The following is a 24083-nucleotide window of genomic DNA, read 5'->3' as shown; positions in this document are numbered from 1 at the left end:
TCGGAGTAAAAATAGGGGAAAGTCCGTTAGATAAGTCGGCAAAACAGCGCTGCTGGATGGCAGCGTCTACGAGGGTATGGGGGAGAACTGATAAGCAGATGCACTTCGCCGTTATATTTTTTCTCGTGACGATATCTTCAAGTGTGTATTTGACGACTTCGCGGGGGTTGGTGCTCGGGGCATCTATCGTTTAGATTTGACTTTATTTTTCCTGCTACAACTTAAATTGCACGCCGATCTTGTTTCGTTTAATCTGGAAATGTTCTAATTTCATCTCTGGTCGCGCGCGACTCCTAACAACTGCCTTCCCCACCAGCGACAGCAGCAGACCACCTGCGACGAGTGAGAAGGGATCCATATCTTTTTGAAGCGACCATCAAATACGCCTTAGCGAATGGTTTATGCTAGCTGCTGTAACTGTCTCAACCGACTCCCCTCTTGTCTGATCCTCTAAACAAGCCACCTTAGCCTGTCAGTGAATGCTCTGTGAACTCCAAGTCCTGTACAAGAAGACAGGTGGACGTGCTGTTGCTCAGTGAACTTTATTTAGATTAATGATCTTTTACGCGACCTCGTAAATTTCTGAAGTTTATTTCTGCCATATTTCTTCCATTCTCTCCTCAGGGTCGTCATGCCTTCTTTCAAATAGTAATGTTATTACAACTTACCTAGTGAAGAAGATGTGAGTCAATGGTGATGTTTATTAAATTTGAAACAGCTCACGGTGTCAATGCTATCTGTGTTAACCCTTCTCAACGAGAGTAGCTTGTAATATTCTCATTTGAGTCAAAGTAATCTGCGTATTCCTGTTGTGCTGCTTCTTGTGCATTCCGTAGCACTTCAGCAATGTTTTGAAGCACCCTTGCTTTATTGCCACCTATGCATATCTTCACGCACTTCCTTGTTCATAGTTTTATTCTGCATTTAGTTTTATTTTAGTCTTAGGTTTGCTTCCGGGCCCAATAGCAGGTTCTATCTTAAAGCAGAAAATTTACGCGGCTCCTTCGTGCCGTTTATAGGCACCAGGAGCTGAGTTCGGCTGTGATGCCGGACGGGGTAAGGCGTCTATTACTTCGTTTCCGCGCCTCCACATGTGAGGAGGGGTATACACGTGGTTGAACGGGCTGCTACTGCGCAGTGGTAAAGGGAGAGGTTCCGCGGCGTGCTATGTTAGCGCAACGAAGACTTAGCACGCGTTTACGGTGTAATTTAGTTTTGTCGCGATGACTGGCGAGGATGGCTCACTTGGTACATTATGTTATAGAGTAAAACAGAGTACAGCGCTTGTTGAAGGAGCTGGGGTACGTGTGGGTTGAATTGAGTGCATCATTACCATTTCATTATACCGGCTGCGTACTATATTTCACCTTTCCGGGAGTGCTTTCGTAAAAATTAACACGCCAGAAAAAAGAATCCGTGTTAATTAAAATTGATCTGCTGTGCATTAGGTGGCGCTCTGTTTGATTGCGATCTAAAGGAGGTCTGTGCTGTGTCACATTACTCGTGTTGGCGGAAATAGCACGAGGTCGACATCACCGTCGAATTCTGGGCTAGTAACGATAAGTCAGTGAACGTTCCCCTAACGTCGAATACCCCTTTCGTGCCACGTATGGCGCCCTCTGTCAGCCGGCTTGGGTGCGAGGTGGCAGGCGGTCTTCTGGGCGCATCGAGCGCATGTCTCGGCGACGAAGAATAGGCAGGATATTCCGATGCACGCCATCCAAAGCACGAAGACGCCGAAGACGTCAGTCAAGGCGAGCGGTGATGCCAGATCTGGCTCCCCTGATGTCGACGACCCTCTGCAGCGGCCGACATCGCCCTTGGCACGAGAAAACCACAGGTCGATGAGCCCGGCTTCCAGCAGACGCTGAATGCTGCGGACAAGGACAGACGGCTTTAAACAACGCAATACGTAGTTGATATTTTCGGATCAGCAGGTTAGATTTTAATTATGAACTATGCATAATGCTCACAAGTGCTTAATATTTCCGAAGGCGTGAATGGTTAGGGCACGGAGAAAGAAATAGGTCGAAGCTTTCTTTGCGAGAACTACCAGGATCCGCAGCATGCCGTTCACCGCCGAAGAAGACTTAGAGGACGGACATTACTAAGTCAGCAAAGCTTGTTGCTCCTCCAAATAACATCTTTAGTCGAAAATGGGGTAGTTTTTGCTTTACCTGCACTACTGTATGTTTCATAGCCATTTGGTATTTTTCAACTGAATCAATACGCTTGTAACATCGAACCTTGTTTCAACGAAGTGGCATCGGGACAGCAAATTAGCTCGTTATATCCGAAATTCGTTGTAACAGTAGAGATAAAAATCTTCTCTTACAAATAAAAAATCAGGCCCCCGCAAAAAAATAATTGATACCAAAATGTATTTTTAGGCTTCGAATGCACTATAGACAAGGTAGCCATTACCTTTTTCCGTTGCATTTCAACCGCAATGAACCGGAACATGAGTACGTGAAATTACAACGGAACAAAGTTCACTCGACAAAACGGGCCTGCGTCTTTTTTTATTTGATGAAGGATATGATCTTCATCTTGCGGCTACTCACAGCACTGAGCAGGATGGAGTTTTCCACAGTGTCCATGGATGAACAACAGGGCCTATATACTGCTGCTGTTCCGGACGACGCGGATTTTTTCATGTAGCTTCTCAGGTTCCTGGACAAATATTTCTTCGTTATATCCTATGTCGCGTGCGGCCCTCACGGTTTCAGTTTGTTTATAAAAGAATAAGTGTCATTTGAATAAAGCGTGACCAACAAAGTTTGTATTTAGTTCGCTGTAGCCGATAATTCACTATATCAGTGTTCATTATAACGAGGTTCAACTGCATTTGTGTATTTGTAAACAAGATAGGGAAGAAATTGCATATTACGTGGTTGTAGTTGGAGACACAGACATGAGTTGTAAGATCAAAAGTAGGGGACCAGTGCAGACTGAACTAATTTAACCTCTCTGTCTTCTCTGTGGAAACCTTTTCGCTTCTGTTTGTTTCACAAAAGTGACCATCATAATTTCCACTTCGACAATGACCTGATAGTCGCGCTTTTATACATTTTATCTCGCGTTTATCCTCTAAATGAAAGGGGAATATTTTGAATATTTTAAAGCGAAGCTTTCTATATTTCACTGATGGCGTCGATGTCCGAGCAAACACAGTAAAGGAATGCCAATTTACACAGTAGGTTTACACAAAGGCCCATAAAGCGTCTCAAGAAAAAAAAAAAACACTTCTAGTGGTCGGAATCGAACCTGGGTCCCTCGGGTTATGACGCCGACGCCTACCGATTGGCCATTCCGACATTTTTTTTTTGTTGCGATAGTATGCCTTATGGCATTAAGACTACATTACAGGTATAAGTAAGCTCCCGTTTCGGGGAGAATCGCAAAGAGGGAGCGGTGACGGGGTTCACGTATCCATCAGTGGAGGTCAGGTGGTTTTCCTGGGTGGAGGGATGTGCATCGAAGGTGTCGCGTTCTGGCCTATTCCAGTGAAGGGCACGTCCACAGCAGGTGGTCTGTGTCCGCATCTTCGACAGGAGCCGCGTAGAGGGGATAGTTCTGTGTTAACGGGGCATGGTAGCGTGCTGGCCATTACTGGGTCACAGCGAGAGAGAGGGCTACGCCAGCACGAAGGCTCCGCAGCAAGACCCCCTCTAAGCGAGCGAGTCTATTTGGGAGGTACGTTCTACACGGTGGGATTAGAGCACGTGTGGCGCGACGAAGATCTTTCTGTTGGAGAAATTGTTCTGGGACATCTATTGTTAGTAATGGCAATGGTCGTGGAACGAATGAAGGGTGGCAGGCACTATCCGTCACAATGTGAGCGGGGAGCACTTTGCCGGACCCACGGGAGCCGGAGGGGGCAGGGGTACGTATCCAGTTTTTCATAAATGCCCCTCGAGAGAGCTGAGTTATTCTTTACTCGACGTAAATCACGTATGGCCTTGGTGGAGTGTGTATAGATTCGTAGAGTGACACCTCCAGGGGCTTGAAGAAGAGCAGGAGTTTGTGCTTGTAAGCCGTCCCGGATGGCTGCAAGATCGGTCAGTACAGATGGCAGGGCGCGGTGTGTTTCGTAGAAGCAAGTTTGACAGGCCTCTGGGGGGGTCAGCACGTCGTCCTTGGCCCCAGCGTCCACAAATGCCTGCAGCACCTGGGGTTGAGACTATGCCGCCAGTTCTTGTGCGACCGTTAAAAGCGTTTCATAATGTCCGTTGGCCGTTGGATCGATTGTGCAGTCACGTTAGTGGCTTGTTATCGGTCACCTTGTGGTATAGCCAAGGTGGCCTGGTAACGACGCAGGCTAGACATGTGGGTAGTGAACGACCAATGTGGTTACCTAACGCCGCTGCGTCAGCAATAAATGTGAGTTAACGCATGCGGGCGGACTGACGATGATGGACAAGCTCATCCAAGGTGTTGAGCTTCAGCTTGAAGAGCAGGGATAGGTGTTATCCTAGGGAGGCAGGTAACGGTACGCATTGCGAATTGGTTAATCCAATTGCCTCAAGTCGGACCCACTCCGCCAGGCTCAGTTGCTGGTATTGGGCCTGGTAAACAAGCCGAGGCTGGAGTACCCGACCACATTAATAGACGGGCCATTTTTGAACAGGAGCGCCCACATTTCTGCGAGAAGCGTCGGATAAGGTCAAGCATCTGTCCCGCTTTTTGAGCGGAACGTAGCCGCATAGAAGTTGACGAGGACGCATAAATTTCTAATCTCAGCACGCCAAGTGAAGTGGCAGTGCGTACCGGCCGGCCGTAGAGTTGTAATGCAATCGGAGACACCTCCAGTCGGCGACGGCCCCAAGCATTGCGCACAGGCAGAATAGCTGTATTTTTGGCGGAAAGTGTTAAGCCAGCGTATTCGCACAGTTTCTGCGCGTCCGACAAGGCTTGTTGGAGGCACGCGAGTTGCCGGGTCAGGTCTTAGTGGACAGTCCACACTGCAATGTCGTCCTCGTACATCATAAAGTGCATGTCCCGCATAGAGCCGAGATGCCAGGCAAGCGGTAACACCAAAGCACTTTGGCTCTGGACTTTGATGCAAACTGCATGAGGGAAAGCTTCGCGTTCTAACCATCTTTTTCTTGAGAAGGAGGCTTTGATTTTTGTGCAGCGCCAAAGCCTCCTTCCAGCCTGCCTAAACCGGAACCGCCTACACGGACAGACTGACGTGAAGAAGACCATAACTAATTTTGGATTACGTCATCTAACGTCTCCTGATTACAAGTCACCTAAACCTCACCTAAACTTGTACTTATGTGCTTACTACTTCCTTGGTACCTTTTAATTGTTTGGTAGACGGACTACTTTGTGACCCACGCCCCCATTTAAATGGCTCTACCCTTGAGGTTACAAATAAAACGATAAAAAAAATTGGATACCTATAGTGGTGGCTGAACTCAGCGCTTTTTACATTAGTAAACCGGACAGGAATCGAGACCGCACTCGAGGTTTCGTTTTATGTATACATACCTAAGGCACAAGCTCTAAAATAAGTGCTTTCGTGCCGTGCACAATTCGACTGGTATACTGAGGTCGTCTAGTGTAACGCCTGACATTGCATTCGTCATGCACATAATTAAAGGGGCCATGCAGACAAAACATGTTTGGTTGATTCGAAAAAATTGCCTCGTTAGAATCATACTGACGCCACGTTTAACGCAGGCTTCTCTAAAATAAGCTACATAATTAGGAAAAAAGGGAATGGCCATGCGACCCACTAGCTCATTTCCCGCAACAGAACCTATATGTCATAAGCCCTGCTGTGTGATTGGCAAAAGCAAACGCAAATTAGGCAGGGCGAGCTTGCCGAACGAGCTGTTTGCGCCTAAATTTAGGGCACATCCATTTTATAGCAGTAAGAATGGTGGGGTAAACAGTAGAAGTTACGAAAGTACATGTAAACACAGAAGTATCGATGCGTACTCCTGTCGGTACTGCGCGCACTATGCTTGTCTTAGCTGCACAGCACGGTGGCGCTTTGGGGTAGTATCAGACGACACTGACTGATAGGCGTAAGCGATGGTGTCTTACGTGACCGTATTTGTCAAGCGAACACCATGTTTCACGGAACGAATTTTTTCTGCCTTAACGAAAACAAGCCAGGTACGAATAGGGTCAAAAACAAAGCAAGGGCAGAAAGCGGCCCGCCGCGGTATGGCGGCACAATCTGGGTTTGCAAGCTGTTAACATGCTCCGCAGCTTACTTTTTTTATAGTTTTAGCTTAAAGACCTGCTCTTGTGATGTCATTGCAGACGTCAGGAAAACACACGATTTGGCGGGAAAATTGAAATTTTAACTTACATTGATCAATTTCTCAGTGAATAAATGCATCGTTGGCTTCCGGACAAGCGCTCGCGGCACTACAATGCACAAAATCGTTTGAATAAAACAAACTTGTATTTTGTCTGCATAACCCCTTCAAGGACTATCACGGACGTCGTGTTCGTTATGTCTGCGGTGTCCGGCTTGGCAAACGTACCCCTTGTTGATGTCCTTGAACATCACGGGATCGATGTCCTTGCGAGCGAGGCTGTTGAGCGGGTGGGACACGACGCCCTCGCGAGCGAGGTAGAACTCGGCCCCGACGAAGGCCTGGCACACGGCGGTGACTCTGAATGTCAGGGACATGCTGTCGCTGATGATAGCAGCGCGGCCTCGGGTCACCTGCCGAAGGAGGGACTCGCCGTACAGCACGGACGTTGGTACCGCAGTGCGACGTTCGCGAATCGTACGACCGATCTGGCGCAGGTCGGGGTTGCTGGAGCCCTGCGTGATTACAGTACCAAACGCAAACCTTCACCCTTCAGCAAAGCTATGATTGTTGACATAGTTTGCAGTGTGCCTATATGAGTCTGCAAGGGGTTTTCTTACGTGTTGTTCGAAACCTTTTAAGTGCAGGGCCCTTTATAGGCTCGCCTTGTCATTGTAGCTCGCTAACGGTCGATGTCAAGCGACTTCCGGAATCAGGCGGCGCAGCGAGATAACGGACCCAAGTAGAGCCTGGTGTGCCGTCGGCAGAGAGTCATGCTGAGGCTTCGAAAATGACGTGGTTTAAACAGTCACAAGCGTTCGAACCTCGTGAACCGCTGGCGCTTGTCATACGTTTCCCCGTTGTTTAGCTCAAAGAAAACTGCAGGTACATTTCAGGCAGAATCTGTGTAGATAACCGGCAGCCCCCGCGTTCATTTGGTTAGGAACGCTCCTTGGTTTGGTTTTTACGATAGTGAGCGAAAAAAGGGGCCGCGCAAGAAAAAAAAATGGCGGGTTTGAAATGACGCACAAAGGCTCCAGCCGAAAAAAATGGCGGGTTCGAAATGACGCACAAAGGCTCCAGCATACGAAATTAAAGCAAGCACAAAAAGAACAGAACTCCCGCTGGCGAAGTTTCAGGCAGGGGGCGCACGAGCACTGCGAAGGCGGGAAATTTGAATGCAGGTTCATCAAGAGAGGAGTGAGACAGGGCGGCGAAGAGCGTGATGGGTGGTAGCAGTGAGCGGAAAACGGCTCCACCATCCATTATGGAGAATCACTGAGCTGCACTTCCGACAGCTTTCTCATTGAATGGAACTGCTTTAATTTTTTTTTCCTGGACTGAGGAGTCCCCCCACTGGTCTGCCTCCACACACGGAGTCAGATTGGGATACAATAAAAGTTTATTCCTCCTCCTCCTCCAGTGTAGACTAGCCAGTGATCTGGGTAGTTGTGTGTTGTTGAAGAGAAGCCTTCGACGGTTGCACGAGTACACAAATTTTGTCCTGATTCAGTATTCGTATGGGTGCAAGCTAGAACTGGTGGTGAATCAGGAAACCTGACGATGCAATATACTCGCAGTGCAAAAAACCCCGCCGTTGTCGTAACGCTGCCGCTGGGTTTCTTTGCGCCAGGACGCCAGGAGTGTTTTCTTTGGCTTTGGCATCTACGCAATCACACGCCTTCCCCGGTCATTCCCCACCAGTCATTGTCAGTAGTGCGCTAACATAACAGGGGTGAAAAACTAACGTATTAGGCCGACGAGGAGGTGCAAGTAGTGGACCTATTCATGCAAGCGGGATCTCCCAACTTTGGCCAGTAGCCTCTTGGAAAATGTGCCGACAGCTTTCTTGCGACCATAACAGTTGACACTACTCCTCCGCCTGAACGTGTAGACGTATCTGCATACTCACTGACACCATGGAGACATACGACGTTCCGAGCCACATGTGCGGCACAACGTGCGGTCTCCGCACCAGGTGGTGGGCGCTCTCAATCTTCTCAACCTCCGGCTTTATCATGAGACAGGCCCGCATGTGGCCGCAGAAGGCGTTCATCAGCACCACCACCGCAATCCACCAGACGGCGCTCAGGAAACGAGGACCCGCCAGCTTCGGGACATGCGGCGATGCTGCGAATGCCGGAAGACGATGATACGTTGAAGGGGGTTGATGATGTTTTCGCCTCTGGATGACCGATGGTGTGCTGCGCACAGCAGACTGGGGTATACTATTTCATAAATCTGCAAACTGAACGGCGGCCCTGGGCACGTTTAATGTGCTTTACTACCCTTCATTAGGGCAGACCAATGGACGAGATAGTAAAAGTAAAGAGCTGACTGCATATATGAAAAGACAATAAAAAAAACAAGATGAGATACACAGGAACACTCAACATTATTTGGACTACAAAGGCCTTATTATTGAGGAAAGCAGTGTAAAGTAACGGGCATGACTAAAGTATAGGTTGTATTCCCTGGGCGTGGCACGCATGCTGGCAACCACGCGCGTGCGCCGCCATGTCGTTGCCAAAGCGCCTGTGTTGTTAAGGTGACGCCGCACTCGTTACGTTGGGATCCACGAGATGGCAGTACTTGTCCGTGCTGGCGCCCGAAGAAGCACAGCCCATGACTACAGGGCGTTGTTGGATGTACCGAAGTACGCCCCACCGAATTCGAAGTAATACCTAGACGACAAATACTGTTACGTGCAGCACCATACGATCTACTCATCGCAAGAAATCGTCGCACGTCTAGGTAGAACGGTAAGAACTTCGTGACGGACCGAGTCATGTGCGTGTGCAAGTGAAAGCCGGTTGCCACTCAACGCCTGTCACCTGTTCAAGGACAACAACAGAGGTGCCGAAAATTTTGCCGCGCGGCAGCCAACTTAAGGGGGAATCGCCTGTTAACGTTCCTATGGGGCTTACTACCGTATTTACTCGCGTAATGATCCACCTTTTTTCCAAAAAAAATTATGCAAATTTAGGGTTGCGTTCATACGCGGGGTAAATTTTTCGCTAAAAACGTTTGAACCCAGAAAAGGCAAGCAAGTTGCGGGTCAAAATTTTTACGATAGGTCTCATGAACATAATAAAAATAATAAACAGAACGTTATAAAAATTCCGTGCAACACCACCAGCCGCTTTTCAAAGTGACATCAAAAGCAGTTTTTTTTTTCATGAATAACGGAACGCGCCGGAACGAGCTTGCTTTGAGGTGACAACAGGGCGACCAATAAGTGGCTGCCGCTATCACGGTGCGGGATATCAAAACAGACATGGGGGCGGACGCAGCAAGCTGAGCGCATTTTTTTCCTTGTCTTGTGAGTACATTATGTGCATTTAGGGAGAGTTCCTTCCTCACCAATATTGAACACGTGCTTGCCGATATCTCTAATATCGGAAAGTCTGCGGCAATAACGCGGTCATGTCCGCTTTGTAAGGGAAGGAAACAGACGTAAGCACGATCATATTCAGCTAGACTTGGCACGCATACGACATACTGCTGCGGCAAGTTCAGAGTGCGTTCATTGCGCGGAAAATTAAAAAAAAATATCGAATTTTGACGACAAACTTCAGGGGTGCGATCAGTACGCGAGTGCAATCCTTATGCGAGTAAATACGGTACTTCATGATCCACGGGCTTCCAAAACCATCGTGCACCAGTAGGAAAAGCTTTGCAGATCCATGGAAATTAACCGAACGGCCTAGTTTACTTATCGTGGAAATATGTCCCTTCTTTATTGAAATACATACAAAAAAACTCCCTCTTGCTAGAACGCCAGAGCCATCTAGTGAAAGCTGGGTAAACCAAAATGTGTTTCGTGTTTAACTTTTATTTCAGTAAAGAAATGATATATTTCGAAAAAAAGACAACCAGGCCGTTGGGAACATTTTCATGTATCTGCAAAAAAGCTTGTATCTGTACGCGATGCTTTTTAATCCCGTGGGTCCTGAATTAGTGATCAGGGGCCCTATTCTCGACTGCACAAATCGCCGGCTTTTCGCCCATGTTTTTTTGCGTAAGCACGACGTAAGCAATCAGTGACGTGCTGCACCTATAGCTATGACGACATGCAGTGTAATTTGACGAGTCACTGATAAAGATTGCTACCAAGGTATCAAATATTGTGCAAGAAAGATATAAAAACACTTGGCATGTACTATAAAAATTAAGACGGTAGCTGAGGCTGACAAGAAAAACACATTTCTGGAGGTCAAATTTGGCGCCAACACCACAAGGCAATCGAGTAACGTTGATCCAAAAGCGAGCGAAAGGCGGATGTCGAGCTAAAGAACATCACACAATTTTTTTACCGTATCTATTTATTTCTTTCAATTGCTTTTATTAACATAGCTGGGCTCTCTGCTTCAATGCAAGCTTTGTTGCGTTATCACCTTCCCTGCCGCCACCGCCGCCACGCCATCGTCTGCTGCTATGTTACAAGTTTATGGCGCGATCACAGAAAAAGACGGCCGCGACCATCGCTTCTATGACACATCATGAGCAGCGAAGCGCTACGCCTGATAACCGCGGAGCGCACCGATGTCGCCGATTCACTCATTCGTCAAGCTCGACTGCAATCAGCGCTGTAATGAACCAAATAGTCACTTTTCATTGTTATTTTTCTCTTGAGTTCGATCATGTGACCCAACAGCTTATTAGGACAAGTATGGACAAATGCCATGCATTGGGTTCTCTTTGTCATGGAGAGGCTTGTACTGCCCTCTTATGTTGCGGTTACGCCAAACAAATAATTTTTATTTTATTGCCACATATAAAAGCAATATACTGCATGTTAGTTGTATGTTCCATGATCGCTGACTTGGAAGCAGTTGTAACTGTAATTTGTTTCGGTAGGAAACATGCTTTAAACAGCGCGTATGCGAAACTGCGCCTACTGCAAATTGCCGCACATTTCGCGGCGCCGTAAGCCGAGGCAATTTTTTGCCCTATTTTGCTTGTATTTTGCGAGAAAAACAGCCGCCATTTTTGAGCTGTTTCGTAGAATTACGTCACTTTTACGCAGGCTGAAGTTGCCAATGCATGACGTAATCGTTCCCGCCAACTGTTTAAATTACGTCACGCCTTCTCAGCCAATCACAGACGGGGTGTGTATTACAAGCAGTATTGTTGTTGAATAGCAAAGACAGGCTTACGTTGTCATGTCCGCTGCATTTAGTCTCGTTTTTGATTGCCGGCCAAGAATTATGCGCCTTTATTAACGAGAAATAAGGCAAACTTTAAAACTGGTATCCGTAAACGACATGAAACGTCAAAATGACGACCGCACACACAACCGCTTTGTCAACCGGAAGCACGTGACCAAAATTGAAAGCGAATCAGAAAAGACTTCCGGAAAATTGCCTGAATTGCCGGCAATTTGTGCAGTCGAGAATAGGGCCCCTGGTCTTTCCCCGGCGATTTTCGGGAGCCGATCATGCTCGATTTGCGCCAACCGACTTTACACGAACGGTCCGAATGCGTGGTAGGGTCATTGGCCAATGACGTGGACGCGACGCTGCGCGAACACCCACACTCGAACCGTAGAATTAGCAGTGTCGTCGACAAAGGGGCGCCAGAAATTTTTTTTGTTTTGCAAACTTCACTGCTGCACACCTCGTAAAAAATTTCCCAGAGATCATGCAAAGCCACTAGTGCAAAACCGGTCCGTTTTCATGATTGCGCTGTGCACCCAAAATGAACAGCTAATCGTTTTTTTTAGCGCAACAAACGCAACCTCAGACTCGAGCGACGGAATTTTGCGGCGCTTTCCAGCGCGAAACTCGGGCAGTGTTCCGTGACGCCCGCACGCCCCCCTGTTAATTGGCCACATCCACTGCCACTTTTATGATCGCGACCACAGCCTCATGCAATGCTTGGTGAAATTGGAGCAAGGCATGCTCGCGCTCGGCAAGAATTTGAAACAGCCAAAGCTGCAGGTGCCTTTTTTGCACCTGAATAAAGCTTTTCTTCACTGAATACACTCTGTTTCGATTCCGTGCGGGGAAATTAAAGTTCAACTACTTAAACTTTTTTCGAGCGTTCACTTATATCAAAATACCGTTTATAACGAAGTTTCTCGCCGTCCCGCTGACTTCGTTTTAACGAGGGATTACTGTATTTCTAAAAGAAGAAAACCAAACCATTGGGAACATTTTTATGCATTTGCAAAAAAGCTTGTATTTGTACGCGATGCTTTTTAAGTACTAGGGTCATGAATTAGTGATCAGGTGAGTTCCCCTTAAGCGATCTGTTCGAAGGTCACTTGTGATTCGCCAGCGCTTGTGCCGGCTGGACAGTTCGAACACGATACGGCTCGGAAGACGGCCTCGCATGCACAAGCTGCTACACTACCATCGTATCTAAATAGGCCTACGCGTGAAACATTTCCTCGAAACCATTATTTCGTTCTTGTACTCAACCACGCATTAGAGGGCACTTGTAGCGACATGCGTGGACGCAGGCAACCGCAGCGCCGGCCTCTTGCGCGCCATGTCGCTTTTTTTTTTGGCAACAGCGGTGTCATTCTGCGGGGATGCGAAGTGCTCGACGGCAAGTAGAACGCCAACGCATAATGTGAGTGCGATTACCATACGAGGCGTTTTTTGTTTTTCGATAAGAGCCAGATGCAGAAACCGGAACTGAGTCGCATAAAACTGCACCGACAAGCAACCCTCGGCAACTTTCCCCTAAAAAAAAAGGGTTGCAAGAAAGTTGAGATAACGCCCTGAAAACGTGTACGGAGATCATAATTCGCATCGATAATGAAGCAGATCCTTCGGTTTCACGGATCAAAAGGAGCCAAATCCATTTGCTTAATGGGAGCTTGCATTTGGCTTGACTTTTTAGACTGTTTCGTAAGTGTTTCTGGAAGTTTATTTTTTTTTTATTTTCGGAGCTGGCTTATTATGAATTCAGACGGCCATTTGGAGATCGGCGAAATATCTGACGAAATATCTGTTGAACATTGTACCCTATCTTGTCACTTGTCCCCCCTTATGTAATGCCTTGGGGCCCTTAAGGACGAAATAAATGAAATGAAAAAAAAATGAAAAATGGCAATGACGAATTGAACGGAAGAAAAAGTGACCGAATCGAAACTGAGAGATGTCAAACAATGATTTCAGCTCATCTTACCCGTCCCTACGAAATAACTCTAGTTATATTTATTTTTTTACTCCCATATTTACCATTTTGGTACTTAACTAAAAAGCCGCCGCTTACAAGCACTGACAAATTTCCTCCCGCCCTCCCTCTGACAGTACGAACCCCTTCACTAAAGTGGAAAAGACATGAGCAGTCTTCTTGTGAAGTATTTTGGAAATTCATGCCAAAGCAATGAAGAGATTGCTCACTTCATGAGTGCCTTCAGGCGTGCCTAAGAAAATTATCCGAGGGAACCATTCGAAAAGAGCTGCTATTGGTGCTAAGAAGACTCACCTGCTCTCCTGGCATCGTTCTAGGGTTTTGAAGCCCTGCGCCATATTTTTAGTGCCTTTTCCACCAAAACTCAATCGCATCATGCTTGATAGTCAATTTAAATAATGTTTTCATAAGAATGCCGCATCAACTTGAGTGTTTTAATTCAATTTGAGCCAAATTCAAACTTATCACCCCGATACTGTTCAAATTCACCGGATGATTTTTAATTTCTTGTGGCCATAAACTTCCTCTAGCTGACATGTAAAATATATCATAGATTAGCTTTGACGGCGTTGCATTTAGGTCCGGTAACAAACTACGGCTTGTTTCTCAAATTCGCGTTAGGTGGATATGGCTCATTTCGAAAAAAGAAGACGCGTCATATGTCTCTTGATGCCACCGCCGAGAATTGGGTTGAAACATGGCGGACGATGCACGCTTGTGTATTTTTTTTTCCTTGCGGTATGCGGGCGTACAGCGGATGGGCAAGGCACAGCGGGCACGGTCAGGGTGGTTTTCAGTGTTGCCAAGCGAAGAAATCACCCGCTAAACTTTTCAGTAAATACCATCTATAGTACTGGTTACTGGCCCCTGTACCACTTAACTGGCTCTTTGATCAAACTCAGAAACCATTACGAAGCGCTATGACTTTATTTTCTTTTGTGCATACATTTTTCTTTTCAGATGTTTAAGAATACAGAATTTTGATGTCGTTTTTTTCTTTATTTTTAATCCCGACTAGCATGCAAGTGGTTTTAGAAAGCGTTTTCTGAGCATCATTCGGGAAAAGCTAGATCCCCCCAACGAGATGACCGTAGCACAAAGGACCTTTCCTTTACCGACACCACCCTCTTTCCTCAGTCTAGAAGCCTAAAAGCGGAAACACAGCCGTGCCATGCTTTGACTCGGTAGCAAAATCAGGCTCTTTCCCGAATATATGGGAACAAAAATTTAGGTATCACTCAAAACGGGCTTCCTGCTCATTAGGTCGAAATAGCATGGGCAGAAATGTTACCTTCCAAAAAAAGGTTTTCCAAGTACATCCATAGGGCAGCGCCGATGTTTCGCACGAATGAGGATCGGTGTCCCGCCTTCGCAGCGTGCAGTGACGTGAACAGCGCAGTCAAGACGGAGACTGTGACCAAGGCAACGCTGAGGAACATCCAGACCTGCGATGAGGATGAATAAAAAGGATGGAGATGAGGATGAAGAGAAGAATGAAGCTGCGATACTGTGATGGCCCGCCTCAATAAGGTTCCTCTGAGTGTGCCTAAAAGCTATACTCTTGAACCATGTTCCCTTAGCCACATGTTTTGAACCACATAAGGTCATGGAGGTTATTGTAATGAAGCAACAACGATAACTTGATAACATTAGTAGTAATGTCATTAGCGTGAAACGGGTATTTATCGTTACGAGATAAATTCGTCAGCGATAACAAGTCGGTCAAAGCCTCACTAGTATTCTGAAGCAGGACACTGGGAGAGTAAATACAGCAGATACTTACCGATGTAAGACAAAAAAAAAATCAACAGGGAACTGAGCCACCAAGAGCTTCCTGAAAAATTTGAACTCACGGTGTAGACAAACTGGTAAGTTATCGATAATAGCGAAGACATTGCGTATTAAAAGTTCCGAAAAGGCGGTCAGTGGCGTCCAGTAAATAAGAAAGTATAATTATCACCGGAAGCCCATTATTGCATTTTTTTGAGGAAGCATGCAAAATACATTATCAGGTTTATTACAGAACACCCACCCAAACCGCACCTGGTTGACGAATGGGTTCCTATAAGAACGTTAGGTTCTAAACAGTACAGCAATCTGTATGTCGCACGAGTCCCCCGTCGAAACATCACAAGTTAGTAACATAAGCTTAGCGATATGCAAGCTAAAGAGGTGAGAGAAATTGAGAGAAAGGGAGTGAATGAGAGAATGCGTTTATTAATAAAGGCGAGGTTAACCGTGCCATTTCGCTTAGCCTGATACGTCATAGGAGAGAAAAAAAGAAAAAAAAATGAAGGTCTATGCATTAAAAGTCAAATCAGTTCCACTTAACCCGAAAGCTGTCAATAGCGGAGAAGGGATCGACAAAGACGCTGTGGGGCTGTCTCTTGACTAGTTTAAGTATCAGCTTAGCGTTGATTCCGACAGTAGTGAATAGAGGGCGCCGCAGCCCCTGAAAAGACTTATAAGGAGACACTGAATGGAGTTTTAGTTATTTTGAGGTAATTAATGCGTTGTTTCATAATTTTGTCCTTATTTTATATCATTGTGTACTTTTTTGACGAATTCACAGCGCCAAGAACGAGGACAAAAAAGAGGACACACAACACAGCCCCAACATCCCTCTCACACAACACACTCTTCAAAATCGCCATGTATGCCACAAAAAGCAGCGTAGTACGGGCAATTTAGCAGGGGTCTGCACGACTTCCGAAGAGAACCCTTGAAGCCGGCATCATAAGAACAGTGCTCCGTCTTCCCCGTTCCCTCCCCCCCCCCCCCCCCCGGCCTTTGGCCTTCCTTTCTAATAAAGTTTACAACAACAACAACACAGCGCCAGCGCTGTGTTGTGTGTCCTCTTTTTTGTTCTCGTTGTTTGCGCTGTGAATTCGTCAAAATCACCACACCAACTTGCCCAAGAATCCGTACATTGTGTACTTATTTGCGGCTTAGCAGCGGCAGCGTCTGTCGAAACGGCGCAGCGCAAATATCCCCCCGAACAGTTTAAATATTAGGAACGTATGTCTCTGTGCATGGCGCAATGGGACTGATACCGGCTTCGAAACGCGAGGGACCCACGTTCGATCCCTATCCGGGGAAGCGTTTTTCTAGCTGCGACGACAAGGCGGTCTTCTAAAGTGCTCCGCACTTGAAAAAGTGAGGTGATGCGCGCAAATTTTCTAACACGTTCACAGTATTTGGCAATGCAGTTAGTCACAACTCTTCGTCCAAGCCGGTGCTCCGCAAGAACACTAACAGAGCTTTGGTAGCCCGTACGGCTTAGCCTGAGTCCGAACAAAGCGCCCAAAGCTGCCCTCAGTTCAGGCCTATGTGGCGCGGCATACACAGGGATATTACGAAAGTCTTCCATGGCACTGTGAATGTTGAACACATGCAGATGGCATGTTTGATATCTTCCCTTACGTCACATGTTGAACAAAGTTGGGAAGAGTCCGGCTGAATTTTGAAATGGAAATGATTTGGTTTTTCTTCACATATTTTCGGTCAGCCCTTGTGCGCTTAGCATCGCTACTAAAAGAACAGATGACTGATTGATTGCAGGGCTTAACGCACCGACGCAGCACAGGCGATGATGGGCGCCGTAGTGGAGGGCTCCGGATTAATTTTGACCACCTGGGGATCTTTAACGTGCGCCAAAATCTCGTACACACGGGCGTTTTTGCTTTTCGCCTCCACCAGAAAAGCGGCCACCGCGGCCGGGAATCGAACCCGCGACCTCGTGCTCAGCAGCCCAACGCCTTAGCCACTGAGCCACCGCGGCGCGTAAAGAACAGATGACATGGTAAATACATTTTCCGCACCTCAAAGCAACACGAAAGCGGCACAGCGAATAACTTCAGTGGCTTCGTGCTTACTGGGAAGTCTGCGGTAATGCTGCAGCTGATAATGCAGCCTCATCTGCCCACAGCCTCTCTGTTCCACAGCTGCCAATGTCTTTTACAAGAAACAATGCGGCAACTCTCGTATCCTCGATTGGCTGGAGAATACAACTGTGCATCTGACCTGATGCAAGACTTCCATATGCGCATCTGCATTTCATTGGCCCCTGATACAGGTTTAAGATACTACATCCCGGGGTCCGGAAGCACGAGGAAGCTGTATTACATCGACTGCGACTGAATAGGACAAAACTGCAGTCGAACTAATGCGGCAGTGATAGTACGCAAAAAGTTGGCAAGTGACTTCTGCTCTAATTATATCGTGACCTCAGCAAGGGCAGACGACCTCACCATATGGTCCAACACAGGCTCTCCCGGACAACAGCAAGACAGTCTTCAACAGGCAGTCGACACTACGCTCCAATATCTCCAAACCTGTGGTCTCTGCTGCGCCCCATCAAAATCCGCCTTACTCGTCCTCCGAGCACGAACCCGGGGCCGCCCACCAAACCCTACCCCCGACCCCTCACTCACTCTCAACGGGCCAGCAATCCCCACCGTCAAGACCCTCCGCATCCTAAGAGTCCACTACCACCACGACGGCTCCGGGGCCGCGTACCTCCCCAAACTTATACAGACAGTCTCCCAACTTACACACCTAATTCAACGAATATGCTCTCGCCGACACGGACTCAAGAAAACAGATAACTGCCGCATCAGTCAAGCAATGCTGATCAGCCGCATCACCTACGGGGCACCCTATCTTACCTTAAAACCACAAGAACATGCCAAGATTGATGTCCTAATACGCAAATCTTATAAGACAGCCCTCGGCCTGCCTACCTTCACTTCTACCGACCGCTTATTGAAACTGGGTCTACATAACACCCTCTCGGAGATTATTGAGGCCCATCTCCAAAACCAACTACAGCGCCTACAACTCACACCCGCCGGTCGTCATCTGCTCAAAACGCTAGGCCGGAAGGTGGTACAAACTCCGGACTCGCCACAACGCATACCTCCATCAATGCGACGCAACATCCATGTCCTCCCCATTCCGCGTCATATGCACCCTACATACAACGCCGGCCGTCGTCAGCATCGTACACGCCTCCTCATCAGAAAATACGGCAGCGACCCGACCACCCTCTATACGGACGCCTCTCCCTATCCTCAACGACCAGCTCACGTCGCCACTGTTGCCCGCTTCGACAATGCCTTCCTCACCTCGGCAACTGTCTGCACAGCGTCTACTACCACGGCCGAAGGAGCAGCCATTGCCCTCGCAATGACCCAAGCCATGAGTCCCAGCGTAACGATACTGTCTGATTCACAAGCTGCCTGTCGTCGTTTTGCACTCGGACGAGTCTCGGCTTTTACCCTGGCCATCCTTTCTCAATGCCCCAACCTCCCTCATGCCCGCATAGTGTGGACACCCAGCCACACTTCCCTCCCTGGGAACGAGGTGGCACACGCCACCGCCCGAGCTCTCCTTCACCGGGCATTCCCAGAAGAGGGCAACAATGCAGCCAGTATTACAAACTCCCTTGCGTCCCTCTCCCAAACATACACCGACATCCTCTACCACTACAGAGCAACCCGACGCACCTATCCCCCTCCCCACCCTTCCCTTTCTACCGCTGACGCCCGCATTTGGCGCCGACTTCAAACGAACACTTATTACAATCACCTCCATCTCCACTACATATCCCCTACTAACTACCCACTCAACTGCCCCCAATGCGATGAGCCTAACACCACAGCTCATCTCGTCTGGACGTGCCCCACCAACCCTCCACCACCCAGATCCCCTACCCTTGAGCAGTGGGAGTGCGCGTTGCAGAGCTGCCAGCTCGAAGACCAGGAGGCCCTGATCTCTCGGGCGAGGGTGGCAGCCGCGGCACGCGGCCTACCGGAATAGGATGGCCGCCCACAGCTCCTAACTCTTTTTCCCCCCTACCCCGTCCCTGCTTTTCAATAAACGTTTTCTCTCTCTCTCTCTCTCTCTCTCTCAGCAAGGGCTGGTTTGTGTGCAGTGTTTTTTTAACATTTTTCCCGTGACCATGGTCTCCCAATGCCTTCAGGCCCACAACTGCGTTAAGGAGAATTCCCTGCCACATTTCGGAAGTCAGCCATATTTCGGAATTCATCAATCCTGTTCAAAGTTCGTCATATACATTTTGAAGCTGAGTGTACACTGTTCGCAACTTATTTTTTACTTTTCCAGCAAAACCTTGCGACGTCGGAAACTCACCATCCAGTCGAAGGCTAGAATGTACCCGAAGACGCTCGTCTCTTGCGACGCGGTGCGACCGGCCAGAATTCGTAGCTCTTCGACGTAGACCATTGCGCACGGCTTAGCGATGCCCAACCGTTCGGTGGCAGGGAAAAAAGGACCCAATGCCAAGTCGCTTTCCTGCAGTGCACCAAGCAAAGCACTAAGTTGGAAACAATGCGAGGGAAGAGTTCAGTTGTATAACCACGTACAGCTACAGGAGCTTCGTTGTAATAATTTTTCTTAAGGTGTGTTACCTATTTCATTCATATACGAGGATGCAACGAAAATCGGTGCCTAAATTCAATCCCTTTGCGCTTATATTTAATTCCTTCGAGGCTGTAGCATAAATGTTTTTAACACCATTGCGTCTATCCTCAATCCTTGTTGTTTAACAGATAGTTGTAGCTCGTTTTCTCGTAGTAAATATACCGCGCGACCTTATGCCACTCATTTGTTTGTCAAACAATAGTTTTTTAGATGAAACTGATACTACCGTAAAATCCCGAGAGATGCCCCACCCCCGAAAGATAACCCACCCCTGTTTTTGGCACAATTTTCCAATTTTTTCAAAAACACCGAAAGATAACCCACCCCTAACAATAGCATCATCCCAGCCGGGGATGACGCCCGGGGAAACGAGGTTAGCTAGCGTGGGTAGGGTGAGATAACAGGTCACAGGTCACAGGAACCTGAAAAGGTGCGGTATATCAACAGCCCTCGATGGATAAGAAGACTCAGAGCTTCATGAGCGGCTCGTTTCGGCGATCCCCCCTTCTGCTGCTTGCCAACTGCGCCCAACTCCGTGCGTGAGGAGGTGGTCGACCTTTTGTTTGACAGTGAGAGCGACTGTTCGTTCGACGGTTTTGACGACGCATGAATACAGTGTTAATAAACGCGTGTTCGCCCTTTGGCTGCGATACATTTCTCATCTTTTTTTACTGCACACCGAAAGTTAGCCCACGTCATATTTTCACTCGATTTGCTCTCGATCTTAGGTGGGCTATGTCTCGGGATTTTACGGTATCCACTTTTCAAAAGAATGTGTTTTGATGTGTTGAATCCTGATGCTGATATATTTCCGAAGAATTCACCTTGTTTTTTATTGTAACGTCGCGGCCAAAATGTTGGCTATGAAACACCCCGGCTAAAGTAGACGAGGTTCCTATGACAATGCAAGAGATGGCTAAAGTCAACGGGTGCACGAACGGCAAGCGCAAAGCTGTCTTGTACACAGCGTAGCTTTGTGTAGCTGCTCTACCCCTGTAGTCAATCTCTGTCCGTCTACGCGTCGTGTTTACACGAGAAACAAAACTCCGTCTCTATTTTCTCGCGAATGCTCCGTAGCTCTCAGTCTACTTTGGGTACCTTGAAAAAAATCACAATGAAATTGGCCGCGAAGGCGACTCTATCGTTACGCCGCGTTTGATTTACTTGTCATATTTAGTTAGCCCAGAGCGACATTGCAGACGTCACAGAATTGCCGCCTGTTGTCGATTGGCTACAGAAAACGGCTGTAACTTTGGTGTTACAGAAACTATCTTGAAACGAAGTATACCACAATTAACCGCTAAGACGACTCAAACGTTACGAGTTTTATCTACTTTTCGTAGTACGTGGTTCACAGGGAAGTTTTAAAGTTTGGGAAATTCCCACCAGCTGTCAATATATCGGGCTCTACTGGAGGGAAACGGACAGTTTGTTTCATTCGGGCGCATGCACCGGTGTGGACCGGGAGCAAAAACACTCACATTGCGGTGCAGCATTCCCATGCTTCCAGTCCAAGAACCATCAGGCTGCGGACTTCCCGTAGTCACCTCTCGGGGCAAGGCGATGCTGTAGCTGTTTAAAAAAAACATTTGCATTCAACTAGTTTTTTGATCCGGACAAAATACTTAGCCTTTGTTTCATATTTTTGGCGGCACCCCTATAGGAAGAAATGTACTTAAGAATACCCGAAAACTACGATTCAAGCAAGAGTTCCGCCTTTACGTGGCGATTACGATGTGCGATAGGAATATCTATAAACCTGTGTAACTATAAAATACAAATACAGATTACGAAAGTCATCTGTATCATTGAGATTGAGGCTATGCTGATGAGGCTATGCTTATGATTGAGAGTATGCTTACGCTATGGTTCACGTTACGATACGTCTATTAGAAAGGGCACTTTTCTTTGCTTCTCTTCTGTTCATTCGGCAAGCTAGCAATTTCATGTGCCGGCATACCTTACGCGCATCAAGCGGCTGCTACTTTATTGTAGCGAAATATACGATTAAACGAAATATACGAAATACGAACTATATACGAAGTATATACGAAGTATACGAAATATACGATTTTATTGGCAACACCGCCGCCAACGCAATCTAATTTGCTTTTATATTCGGCAAAAGGGAAATTTGGGCCAGTTGGTTCGGAATCATGACAAACAGCGCAGGGAACGAGACGAAGAGCAGAAAGACAGCGCTCGTTTCGTGTCTTTCTGCTGCTCGTCTTGTTCCCTGCGCTGTATATCATGATGCCTTTTCATTCAGTAAATGAGGGAACATGAATAACAATAAGGGTTAATTGTTATATTACGAAAGGCGAAACGTCGCGCAGATAACGTTTAAAACGAAACCGAAGTATTTCGAGCTCCTGCTAGACTCACGTACGCTAATGCAGTGAGCTGCGCCCGTAGTTCAAACGACAAGAGCTCAAAATAAAACATCCTGCTTGATTATCACACGCAAATTCTCACTGCGTGCATATCTCAACGATAAAAAACACCCAAATAAAGTGAGACTTTAAAGTGGGACTCCAGAAGCGGTTTTGAAAAAATGCGAAAGTGTACTCACTTAAAGCGCAATTTTTGGGCAAGGGCGTTAAAAATATTTCCCATTGGTCCGGACACTTTGTACTTGCCGTCAGGTCCACGTTCCACCGGTGAATGCGGCTTGTACTGCACAAATAGAAACGAAGTGCGTAATTCTGCTGTGGATGGGTCTACTGTGTTGAGTTCTACTGTGAAGTGCATAGTTCTACACGCTCAATCGCTTAATCGTTGTTGAGCTCAGCAATCAGTTTCTCAGCCGCTTGGTCTTCACTGCAGCACACTGAACTGACTCCGCGTCGTAATAAAATACCGTATTCTCAAGCGTATAACCCGCACCAAAAATGCGAGAATTTCAGTGGCAGAGTACGGGTGCGGATAATACGCGGAGTTTTTCCTTTAGTGCAGTTTTACGGCAATGCGCGCTGTGCGGTGAAACTTCCACGCAGTAAGACTGATTACGCCTCACTGACTAATACTAAAGGCTTCAAAAAATGCTGCATCGCAAACACCGTGGATGGAACCGAATATGACCTTGTGTACAACAGTGAGGACTGAGGCTCAAGTGATTGCTCTAGTGAGAACAGTGACACTGAGTGAATTGTAACTTTAGCCTTGCAGTCAGTGCATTTTACTTGCTAAATACACGCTTTTTCTGTCTACACGGTATGTGATGTGTTGCTTGGGCAGTACCTTTGGTGCCGCCTTTCCTGTATCAAATGTGCGGGCAATACGCTAAGATTTTTTTCTTTTCCGATGGGCTGAAAGTGAGGGATTATATGCAGGGGCGGGTTATACGCGCTAAAATGCGGTACCTGTAGTTTACTCAAAGATCTGTGGTTGCAAGTGTTTGTTCATGATGGTTCTCACCAAAAGACATGGCCAGGTTCACTAAAATCACGTATCAAACCCTCGGAGCCAGCTATCCCCCACAAAGCGCCCCATCTCCCGTAACCCTGCTGCTCTTTTCGCGGCATGTCCATTCCATATCAAGAGAAAGCCGCACACGTTCCCCAGCACGAAAGGAAATTACGTGCTTTGATTTCGCTTTAAAAATTAGTCCAGCTTCGCTGACTTAATGTCGCGACCGCTGATGTTAACACAGAAGCTACCTGGCGTTAACTTATCGCAAGGCCAAACTTCATACAACTTCTTTAATTCAACAGGACGATTTCCAATCACACCAATTCAATTTTGCCTTGTTCCACTGGTCGTGCAATCTGCTGGTACATTTTGTTACTTTTGAACTTGGAAAACTGCCACGAGGAGGCGCCCCAAGCGCTTTTTGCATCTCGAGGTCAAAACATTTTTTTCACGGCGATTTTCTTTATTTCTTATCGCAAAAATCAAGCAGCCATGTATTATAAATAAAAGAACAATGCAAATATCACCTATGTAGTGGTGTCTTGCCTAAAATAGGCCTAAGTTTTTCTGTTCGCTCATCATTGTCGACAAGTATAAACAAGAATTATTTAGCTCGCTACACGCTGCTTGGAGCTTGTTCTTCCCCTTGCTAGGATATGCCCACTCAACATCACCGCGGCGTACCGCGTTGCCACGCTGGGTCCTACGCAAGCCTCGACAAAGAACAGCTTCGCTCTTACTAATATCGGCATAGGCGAAGCACACGCTCAAGAAAGACCTCACGGCCCTTTTGAATGCTTA

At 47.2% G+C, this 24083-nt stretch overlaps 1 protein-coding gene across 1 annotated transcript; it reads right to left on the bottom strand.

The window, feature by feature from the left end:
* Window positions 1-131: 131 nt before the first annotated feature.
* Window positions 132-22574, bottom strand: LOC144159267 (putative glutamate receptor). The gene is made up of 7 exons (XM_077690645.1): window positions 22444-22574; window positions 21353-21443; window positions 19581-19742; window positions 14719-14872; window positions 8191-8408; window positions 6507-6793; window positions 132-1874 (listed from the first exon to the last, which is right to left on the bottom strand). The coding sequence occupies exons 1-7, from the start codon at window positions 22485-22487 to the stop codon at window positions 1580-1582; spliced, it is 1251 nt and encodes a 416-aa protein (XP_077546771.1). The 5' UTR covers window positions 22488-22574; the 3' UTR covers window positions 132-1579.
* Between the last annotated feature and the right edge of the window lie 1509 nt (window positions 22575-24083).

Source organism: Haemaphysalis longicornis, unplaced genomic scaffold, assembly GCF_048455015.1.
Source record: "Haemaphysalis longicornis isolate Haplotype H1 unplaced genomic scaffold, Haemaphysalis longicornis Haplotype H1 scaffold_10, whole genome shotgun sequence".
In the NCBI taxonomy this organism is placed as follows: domain Eukaryota; kingdom Metazoa; phylum Arthropoda; class Arachnida; order Ixodida; family Ixodidae; genus Haemaphysalis; species Haemaphysalis longicornis.
The sequence above is the reverse complement of the archived record's forward strand: the minus strand, read 5'-3'. Positions and strand labels throughout refer to the sequence as shown.